At 41.8% G+C, this 10,363-nt stretch overlaps 1 protein-coding gene across 2 annotated transcripts in view; it reads right to left on the bottom strand.

Moving 5' to 3' along the window:
• Positions 1–1,373: 1,373 nt before the first annotated feature.
• The window catches only part of IRF4 (interferon regulatory factor 4), a 96,345-nt gene continuing 87,355 nt past the window's right edge, over positions 1,374–10,363 (bottom strand). The window contains exon 9 of one of the 2 annotated variants that reach the window (XM_086965051.1): positions 1,374–3,723. In XM_086965051.1, coding sequence (XP_086821177.1) covers positions 3,580–3,723 — 144 coding nt within the window. In that variant the 3' untranslated portion in view covers positions 1,374–3,579. The remainder of the gene's footprint in view (positions 3,724–10,363) is intronic. The other variant, XM_086965052.1, reaches the window with a different exon arrangement.

Genomic DNA, 10,363 nt, shown 5'->3' with positions numbered 1-10,363 from the left:
GGTACAGAAGAAAGGCTATACTGAATGTCCAGTCTAGGATGTATCTGGTTTTTGAAATTAATGTAATTAATCTTTTAAAATCCTGTTTGATGACCTGATAGCCCACAGAAACACGACTGCCAGAATATTTAGAAAAAGAACAATGGTTCCCTCAAAAGAAGCTTTCAGCCTAAATTTCTTTGGTAAAATAATTTTGTAGGTGACCACATATAGATAGACATCTTTTAATTATTGCATAGCATCGTCGTATAGATAGAATCCTTACAGTAAGTGCTCCAAAGGACTGCACAGCGAAGATGATGCGTGACACGTGTGAATAGAAGTGCACTGGTGTTATTTACCAAAACAATACATAAACAATCTCGACTGAGTAGAGTTAAATTAAGTAAAAATTACTCTGAATTAAAGTTACAAAAATTCACTACAATAACAGACAACACGTTACTACGTCAATGTTTATACCCACATGATTATTTGTAAAAGGGCCTTCATTAGGACAACAGAGGAAACAACCTCATACATTGTAGAGGGTGTACACCATTCACATCATAGATTTCTAAGATTGGTCCACCAAGGCCAATCCATGACATATTTCTAGCACACACTAAGAATATGTAACTGGTTCTTTTGAGAATCATAATATGTAAATGTTTCCCATGCGGCTATCCTAAAAATCTGGTATGGCACCAGACTTAATGGATCAATCTTGGCTAGCCCTGATTTACATAATAAAGTAGTAAGCCTTATGATTCTAAGTCAAACCTTTTCATATCACTGCCACTACATTTCTATGATTAACTTTGAATATTTTTTCCATACATTCTCTATAAGTAGGCATATGGCCAGATACATTTTTAACAATTTTCTCTGCTGCACATGGTTAGGTACAGGAGTATGCTGAGGAAGCCTGTGTCTTGTTTATTCAAGAACCTCACATTTTCATGGCCTGTGCCTGCAGGGAGAATACAACTCTTTTCAACTTGTGGAGGAGTTTCATTTGTTTCTTGGTGTATATTCCTTTGCCCAGACGAAGGTTACAATTATTACTGGGTTGCTGAAAAGGACCTGACCAGATGGGTAAAGGGTGTCTGTCAAAGCTCGGGTATGTGGGTCCTTTCGCTCCTCTCTGATCACATAGACTATCATCAAGATATCATGGACCTGGGACTTTGAGCATCTCCACAAGAGATTTGTCCAGTATTGGTAATTGAAAAAAAAGTTCTGGGAACTTTGAATGGCTATTATAGTCTTCACAGAAGATTCAAGCCAGATAACTCCACTGCAGTTTCAAAATGCCCTTTTAACAGTTCAATGCAATAAAAAGCTTTGGTACCCAAACTGCAAATAAGTGAAACAACATTTTTTAAGGTATGTTTAGGTTTAGCATATATTTTGTCTCCTCTTCAAGTGCCATGAGGAAATCATGCAAAAGTCCATAACTCTGAGTTTGTTCACACAGTTGTCAGAAATACAAAGTTTAATCGAAATTGTGGATCATATGGGACATCCAGCAATCTCACATTCTGTTTACACATGGCACACAGTGCCTATATAGTATTCAGCATTAACTTTGCATACTGAAAGTACCTAACACCTTCATTGGTACATCAGATTTGACTGAATTTGATACACATGGCTTTCTCGGTGCCTGACATTTCTGGTTCTATGACCTTGACTCCATTATAGCACTGCATCTTTTTTAAATGGCATAAGTAATGCACAGTTATACAAGTGATTGTGTGCCTATCACAATGGAGTTCAAAGTTTGTTTCCATAAGTGCAAACTGCTGGTCTGGAAGATCCATAATCAACTAGCTCCCAGGGAGTGATGTCGACCAACAAACCTTCTCCGAAACACTATTCAGAGCCTTATGTGGTATCTTACTTGTATTTGAGCAATGACCTTCATTCAGAGCCAATTTGTCTGTCTCTCAATGTTTATTTTATTTCTCAGACCCTCTAAAGACTTAATATACCAGAGAGTGCTTTAGTCTTAGTGGGGATTTTTATATTTTGTCCAGTTTCCACAATAGAAAGTTCACAATCGGAATATTGCCGAACAAGCCAAAAAAACTTTGAATTCCTATAAAATGATGCTTTTCCAAAAACAAGCAACGTCTGTGGTCTTGAAACCATATTCAGCCTTAAGAAATATTAGTTCTTAATTTTAACCAAATCCCCTGAAAAAAAATACATAAAGGTGTGCTTGCTGTCTCAGTGAAGCAATCACTATAGTGGCTTTGTGGATTTACCCCTCCCTACAGCTGAATAAAATCATCTTGGTCCCAAATTTGAGTTGGTTGGGAAAGGTTGAGGTATTTACCACTCTCGGAAAGTAACATTAGCCCGGGTAGGTATTTACCGGGTTGAGTAGCTATCACCTAATCCAAGTTTGCACTTGGAAATGAGGAAGAACATGCAGCAGCTAACATATGACATTGCACACAAGTTGCCTTTTCTTTAGGTCCTCTTCCCAGCTAAAATTTAGTAGGCATGACCAGCCAAAAATGTTCAGGGGAATCCTGATCCTTGTCCAAATTGTGTTTTTCACAGATATTGGAATTTAACCCCAGTTCTCAACCAGGGCCTGCGTTGACTTCTATTTTCAAATGAGAACTTTAAAACAAGCCTGGTTAATGCAGACTCCATTCTATTATGTAACAAGCGGCATATCTGTGGTTCCTAAATTGCACCAGCTCGTTTCCATCACGGTCCTCAGTCCTTGCTATCTAGTACTGTAGCCCTATTTGTGAAACGAAGCTGGTGCAGTTATCGGGCCAATTGAGGAGCAAGTTGTTGAATTTCACATTAAGCCATAACAGTGACAAAGTAAGGGAAGGTTCCAATGGCCATTTAGTAACACTAATCTGGGGGAAAACTAACTGTTGACACAAGTCTGCAAAATATGGGTTAAAAAATAGTGGTACAGCAATGGCACCACAAATAGGTCCTAGAAGAGTAAACAAATTAAAAAGCAAGGCAATGTATATAAATGCAGAAATAGCGCTCCTGAGTACTTTTATCCCTATAAAAATACAGTAAAACTCATATAAAAATAAATCTAATACACACTGTTGAACTTTTACTACAATTGGAAGAGATTCAACTGGAACATGTAAGCCCGTCACTGTAACCTTGTTGTCAGTAAGGCAAGGCACAAAATCAAAGACCAATGTATGTCCATAGAGTCTCTTAAAACATGAAACGAGACCTGCCTTGAGAGTGCAAATAAATAGCTTTGGATAGGTCACCACACTGCACTTGAGTGCACACCCTGAGTAAGAAAACGTTCTGGAAAGATCATCATTTCTGTGGTGAATGTCAGTCAGCAGCATCCGCAATCCCTTTGTCCCGTGTGATGGTTTGTCTTTCAGATGGCGGGATTCTCGCAAGGCACATGGGCTTCATAAAGTTCGGAGGCCCATCAGTTTTGTAACAGGGCAAGCAGTACCAGTCCACTGTCAGTTTTCTCTTGAATACCCCCACTTGTCAGTACTGATGGAATCTGAGTAGAAATTACTGTCATCCCTCTGCACATCATCATTAAGGAGCACTGAAATACCTCACTTCCGGTTCAGTTTATTCAGTGATGGAGGAGAGCCTTATTGCCCTATGATAGTCGTCTGGACCACCGACATGCTCTGAGAAACCATAACCCCTTAGAAAATGTCCGCTGTTCTGCTGAGCAAAGTAAATGAGCTGTCTTGCAAACATGGGCTCAATCTGAAAAAAAAGAAATGAACAATTCTAAATGCATCAAGCCAGTTTAAAACAACCAAATGTACGCATATTTTGAATAATAATCTACCTGTCTTCTTGAGACTGTTTTTTTACTTTGCACATTAGTAGTCTGTCTACTGTAGCGGTTGGTGTCAGGGAAGAGTAGCGGGGTGGGCAGATGATGAGAAAATAAAAATGTACAAAAAGAACTTACCTGCCCTGCCGCTCGCCGCATCACCGCCCTTTTGCTCCTCTCTGGCCCCACTGCAGTACAGGCTCCCAGACTTCCCTGCGGCGAATCCAGACATTGCTCTCATGCTGGTGACAGCATAAGAGAAGCATCAGGATTGATCTGAGTACCTTGGAATTGCACTCCCAGAGAGACCGGGAGCCTGTGCCTGCTGTCTCCAACCAAGCAAAGCAGCTCTGGTTAGAGACATCTCACTGCACTGTCAGTTAGGCTGTCCTAAGATGGATGGCCAAACCCACATGCGCACTGATGGCAGTGCCCACCACTCCCCCTTCGAGACTGCCTTCCCAATGGCCCCGCCCTCAAGACTCAGCCTTAGAACTTGAAAAACTTACAAGTTTTATTATTGTTTTATTTTTCACGTTTTTAGGCTGCTGGCGGGGGGGGGGGGGGCACTCATCCGACATAGCAGAGTAGCCACCGCTGTCTGTGTACAGCATTTGCAGTATGCAAATGGGTGAACTTCATACTCACTAAACTACAAGATTGCTAAAGTAAAGGATTTGTCAACTGGCGAAGATTTTATTTCTGCAATTAAATGCTGTACTTGCTTATACATACAATGAACTGCTAGTTTTTGTTTCCCTTTTAATAATCAACCTAGACCTCCTAGCATCTATTCCAGTTCTAGGCAGCTGTAAATGTTTATGGATGGCCTCTTCATCGTTGTAAGGACTTCACTGGAGGCATAACAAATGGCTTATCTGAAGATAGGAAGAGCCATTGGGCGCGTGGTCACTCCGAGAGTCTCTTGGAGTAAACAGCGGATGCCGTTGTTCTATCAATAATATTTTTATTTTACTTTCTTATTGAGCACACCCAAAGGAAGGAAGACAAAGAACATTTATTGGTCAGCAGGGCGGCACTGACGTACCAAACGCAGCACTGGCTCAAACAAGACCCGCTCCCTTCATCTCCTAATGCAGTCTCTCTCTTTCCATCCACCCATTCTCTCTTTACTCTGTCTTTTCTCCCTCTCGGGCCGCTTTCTCTGGCCTTTTCAGGCCGGCCAACCCGAGCTGCATTGTGGGATGGAGACGGCAGGCCCAGACTCCCTGGAAGTGCAAATCAAGGGAGCTCAGGTCAATCCTGATGCTGCTCTCTTGCAGGATTGGCCGCAGGGCAGTCTGGGAGCCTGTGCCTGCAGTGGATCCAGAAGAGCAGGGATGCGGCGGGATTCAGGTATATTTTTGTTTTTATGTTTTGTCGCACCTCTCACCCCGCCACGTAGCCCCAACACCAGCCGCAATTAGCGTATGGAAAAAGATAGTTGTAGAGAGATACTGGAGGGGAAATTAGAGTGCAGAAGTAGGTGAGATTTGGGGGAAAAAGAGCAAGAGATATGTTTATGGGAGAGAGGAACAGTCAAGGGAAGAAAGGGGGCAGGGTGCAGTGAGTTGTATGTTCAATCAAGGTATCGCTGTTTTGTTTAAAAAACATAAGGATTTTCATGCATCTCAAATAAACTGGGAGTGGGAGAGGGTGATCCTCCAGAGATTGCTTCATATGTGGCTTTTTGGGTTCTAACTATTGTTATTTCCAGGGTTGAGTTGCGATGGCTTTTATGATTCCTATTTGGACCATATGACTTAGGAGAGGCACACAGGTAAGGAGTCTGTGCGGTTTTCTCTGAATGGCGGAAATACAGACAAAGTTTCTATTGGCAGATGCAAGTCTTGCTGAAGAATGAAGAACAGTTACAATGAATCCCTTAAAACAAGTTATTTTGGATCATCTATAGGAATTGTAAATGTCTCACATTGGGGTCCCACTAAAAACAAAAAGAGGTATATTCACCTTAAATGAAAACACTCCTTGCTAATCCAAGAAGCCCATCCAACTCTCTAAGATGGTCAGACATGTGGAAGGTATTCTATATTTGAATTATATCTGGGTATTACTGTGGAGCTACTTCAATTAAAACATAATCATTATGATGTGTTGTGATGTGTTTTCTGGCTTAGACTGAACTGGGCCTTATTTAGGCATTGACTCCATCTTTATAAATATGACTGCTCTTTTGATAATGTTCACTGTGTGTGTATATTTCTCACTTGACACCCAGCAAAATGCGCACTGTTTATTTTAGATTACATATTGTTCTCAAAGATACCTTGGGGGAAGACTTTTTCCTACTTTTCATGGCTCTTCTTGCAGGCGTACTGTACTGCATTCATTCATGGGTATTGCTAGTGTTTATTGTAAAAAAAAGAATTCTGCCACTTCCGATGACATGGGTCAGAAGGAGTGAATCAATAATCATGACATGAGTTACTGTTCAGATAGTATATTTAGATGACGTTTTCAAATATTGTACGGTGATCCATATTGTTGCGTGGTCCATAAGGGTTTGCATGTGCTGGGTCCCTCGTATCTGGCCGAAAAATGTGTCCCTAATAACCTAGCGCGCACCCTTCGTTCCAGCAACCAGTTTCTTTTGCAAGTCCCTTTGGTAAAAAAGGTGAGACAGGGGGGCAAAGCCCTGTTTTCCATTGGCCCAAGACTATGGAACAACCTCCCTATTTTTCTTAGGCAGTGTACAGACCACTTAACGTTCAGGAAAAGGCTCAAAACTTTTCTGTTTCAGTATTAGTTTCCCACTTAGGCCTAGCTCTATATCTCCATATGTCAAGCGCGGTACAAACCCACAAATAAAATAAATAAATAAATTTGCTGAAATAATTATACTTTTGCTCGCACCACGCTGACTCTGCTGTTTATTATTTTCTGTTGTGAAATTGGGTACATAAACCCTGCATTTTGGGGTGAGCCAGAGAGACATTTTGAGACTTTTGGGTTTCTATCAGGAATCCTGTCCTATGTTCAATTCATTTGCTGCACGTTTGAGACTAAGGGACTGATTACGACATAGGTGGTATTTATCCCACATGATAAATAACAATATCACGCGGTATGTTATTTATCGAGTGCGATAAATACCACCTCTTATGAGTTATTGGGGAATAACATCCGGATTTTGATGTTTAACGCACCAAAAGCTGCATGATATGGCAAATAATGTATGCTTTTCCCCTGTTAAATTTCAACAGGTATGACCTGCCGAAATTTAACGAAGCTTGAGTTATTTAATGTACCTGATAATTACTAGATACGTTAAATGAAACCAAACTCGTAATTCTGACCCGTGCGTAAACACAGGTTTACGAATGGGTTGGAATACATCAACCAACTTGTAATTAACCACATCCATGCTGGTGACGGAACCACTCCGTCACCAGCCACAGACGCGCTGTGCTGGTGACGGAGTGGTTCTGTCACAGCCCAGCCGCCGCGCCTGCGCTGCAGTGATTTTGCACCTGCGCAGCGCGTTCTATTGAGCGGGCAGGGCCGTGACGGAACCACTCCGTCACAAGCACAGCGCGCCCGTGGCTCGTGACGGAGTGGTTCCGTCACGAGCATGGTGGCGCTGCGCGGCCCCCTCTCCCCCCCAGCGCCGCGGCGGAATTACCGCTGCGACCAAGGAGTTAACCCCTTAGTCTATTTTCTCCTGATTTTGCATATTATTGCATTATTTCTGCAACTCATATCCTTCATGGCAATTGATATCTATGTTCTATGACTGATTCAATGTGATTGCTGATGCATTTTTCTATTATCTGTAATACACTTAATTTTTTAATTAACCTTCATTTTTTTCTACATTTCTGATCTCGAACTCCTGTTTTTGAGTCAGTCTATTCTTGTTGACTTTATTTTGAAATGTTGTTTTGAATCTTGCCTCCAGGGACACATCAACATCCTGTAATGGCCAATACCCTTCCTGACCCTTCAAATTGTGTGCAATTGTCATATAGATTATATAAGAGATAGCTCACCCACAGACAGATGAGGAAAACCCACGGATTAAGCATGCCACGTAGGTTGGTGGGTGAGGGTTTGCCTTAAATTCCTCTAACATGTTTATGAATTGGTGAAATCCACACAAGACATTAGGGTACCCACTTACTGAGACACATCCTCTGGCAGTGCATGTACATCCTCTGTTTGCCTGTTTATGATTACTGGAAGTAGTGTGGTGGGCCTTAGTCTTACATGTTATCAAATGACCAAACAAGCTTGTGCAGCCTTGCGTCAAGGGATTTCTCACCCAGATACTGATCCAAGTAACCTCAATCAACTAAGTGTTTCTCACTTGAAGACTTCCGAAGACTTTGAAGTTGTCTCTGTAAAAATCATTGGAGAGGTGGGTTTGTATGTAACAAGGGGAGCATTCGCATAACATAACATAACATAAGGCACCCCACGGTATCGGATTCTGAGGCATGGAGGTAGTTCAGTGGAATCAATATTCAAATAAAACTGTCTTTCACCCTCCCTTTACTGGCTCTGTGCTGCCACTGAGCTAGTAAAGAGAGGTTGAGCAACAGGCAGGCAGCAGATGTGTTAAATTCCTCTGTCCCCTGCCTTTGAAATGCACCTAGCCCCCTCCTGAACTCGTTGTTTGTGTGCCCACTATGGACGCTCAAGCCATTGAACGGCCCTCCTGCCCCCCACCCTCCATTGCACTTCTCTCCCTCGGCTCCCTCATGTCTCCTATTTTTTTTTAACATACCCTCAACCTTCTCTACCGCCACCCACCTCACCCCTTCCCCGCTCCACCCCTCCCGCCACACACCGCAAAAATATCACAAATGTTTAGGTTTTGGACAGAAAATTCTGGGGTTTTTTCGCCGAGACATTCGCCACCCAAAACCACAAAATCCTGGGGGGAGGGGACTTCCTCTGATCTCTAAGCCAGCTTCAGTCATCACAGCATAGCCAGTGGATTTGGTGGCAGTGGAATTCGATGGATTGTGCCTGTTAATGGGCGCATAGGTGCCTGTTTCTCAGCGCACGGAAGCCTCTTTGTGTTTTCCCATATATACGTTTCAATTTTTGTTTGCGCCTCTACGTATGAGTGCCTTTGTGTCTTTCTGAATTTTAGACTTGTAGATTATCTAAATTTAGAGTCAATTTGCATTTGTTTTTGATTTTCAAAAACACCTGAGAATTTGTGATTGTTGCATATTTTAAGGAGCCTAAGCATTTCCTCCTGAGTAAATTTCCAGATGTGTCCTTACATATTAAAGTGCATTTGCACGTCAAAATGTTTTAATTTTTTTTTCTCCTGAAGAAGCCCCTTTCCTAACAGCCCTACCAACTTTGGGACTGTGTCCATGCCATTTTTACGAAGATTCAGATTTAATCCTGTATCTGGGGTACAAAAAAGTTGCCTCAGAAGTTTCTGAATGCCTGCAAACTCCCACTTTTAAGATATTCGCCAACTTTTCAAGGCACCCCTTCTGTAAAAATACCTCCCCCAGCCTGTGTAAGGAGATGTACCCCCGCAAGTAATATGAAAACATCCTGGAGTAATGTTATGTATGTGCAAATGAACTTGTGTGCGTAAATTTACCATTTTTGAAAATCAAGTCTGAATTTACACTTGTAAATCAAGCATTTTGTGCATCCAAGGTCAACTTAGGAGCAGAAATGGCTTTCTGAATCAGGCCCTCCTATTACACTTGCAGGGATTTGATCTATACTTGGTGTTTGTTAATGGCACCTTTGGAAAATAAAAGATATTTTAATAGGTTTCATTTACTTGAGGTACATAGCACTGTTGAGATACTGGATGCTACAAGACCAAACATCCTGCGCAACCACAAACACTATTTTCATGGCACATACCGGGAAACTGTCTGTAGCAGGTTGACGCTAGCAGCTTAGGAACGACATCTACTATGAAGTAGGGAATGGTTGAACTTGTCCCATTCTGAGAATTGCAACAGGGATAAAGTTTCGCTTTTCTTTATTGATTGACAGGCGGGCTATGGTCATAAACTCTAGGATTCATCTACAGCAAGAAAACCCCCTTTCGCCTTTGACTAATTCTCCTAACTAACCTTAACATACTGTGTAAGAATATATGTGCTACAAGCTCACTATACCTTAATGAATGTTCTTTGGGAGCATGTAAGGCACAATTGAAGAAACCAGACTGCCAAAAGGGATAATATTGCAAGGAAAACCTTTTGCTATTCCTGGTGGCATGCCATGTGTCAAAGAAATCAATTTCTGACCCAATTGAACCATTTCCAACCCCACACAATGAAGTTCTCTTCTCAACTACAGTTTTACACAGCGACGACCGATCAACATATCTTATGAGAAAAGTATTTGAGAGAGATCGCTTTCTTTGTTTGGGGGTTAGGGGTGGTTAGGAGGGGTGTGCCCTGTTTCCACTAAAATGAGCAATCTCTGAAGCTCTAACTGACAGACACTTTCATGCTCTGGGTCTTAAACAGCCCTCGAGACAGCAATAAAAGATAAATACCTACAAATGGTAGGAGACACTTTTTCACGTCACCTCTAGAATCCTGTGATATGTTA

This window comes from Lissotriton vulgaris, chromosome 4_1 (genome assembly GCF_964263255.1).
Source record: "Lissotriton vulgaris chromosome 4_1, aLisVul1.2, whole genome shotgun sequence".
NCBI lineage: Eukaryota > Metazoa > Chordata > Amphibia > Caudata > Salamandridae > Lissotriton > Lissotriton vulgaris.
This window is presented reverse-complemented; position numbering and strand designations above follow the sequence as displayed.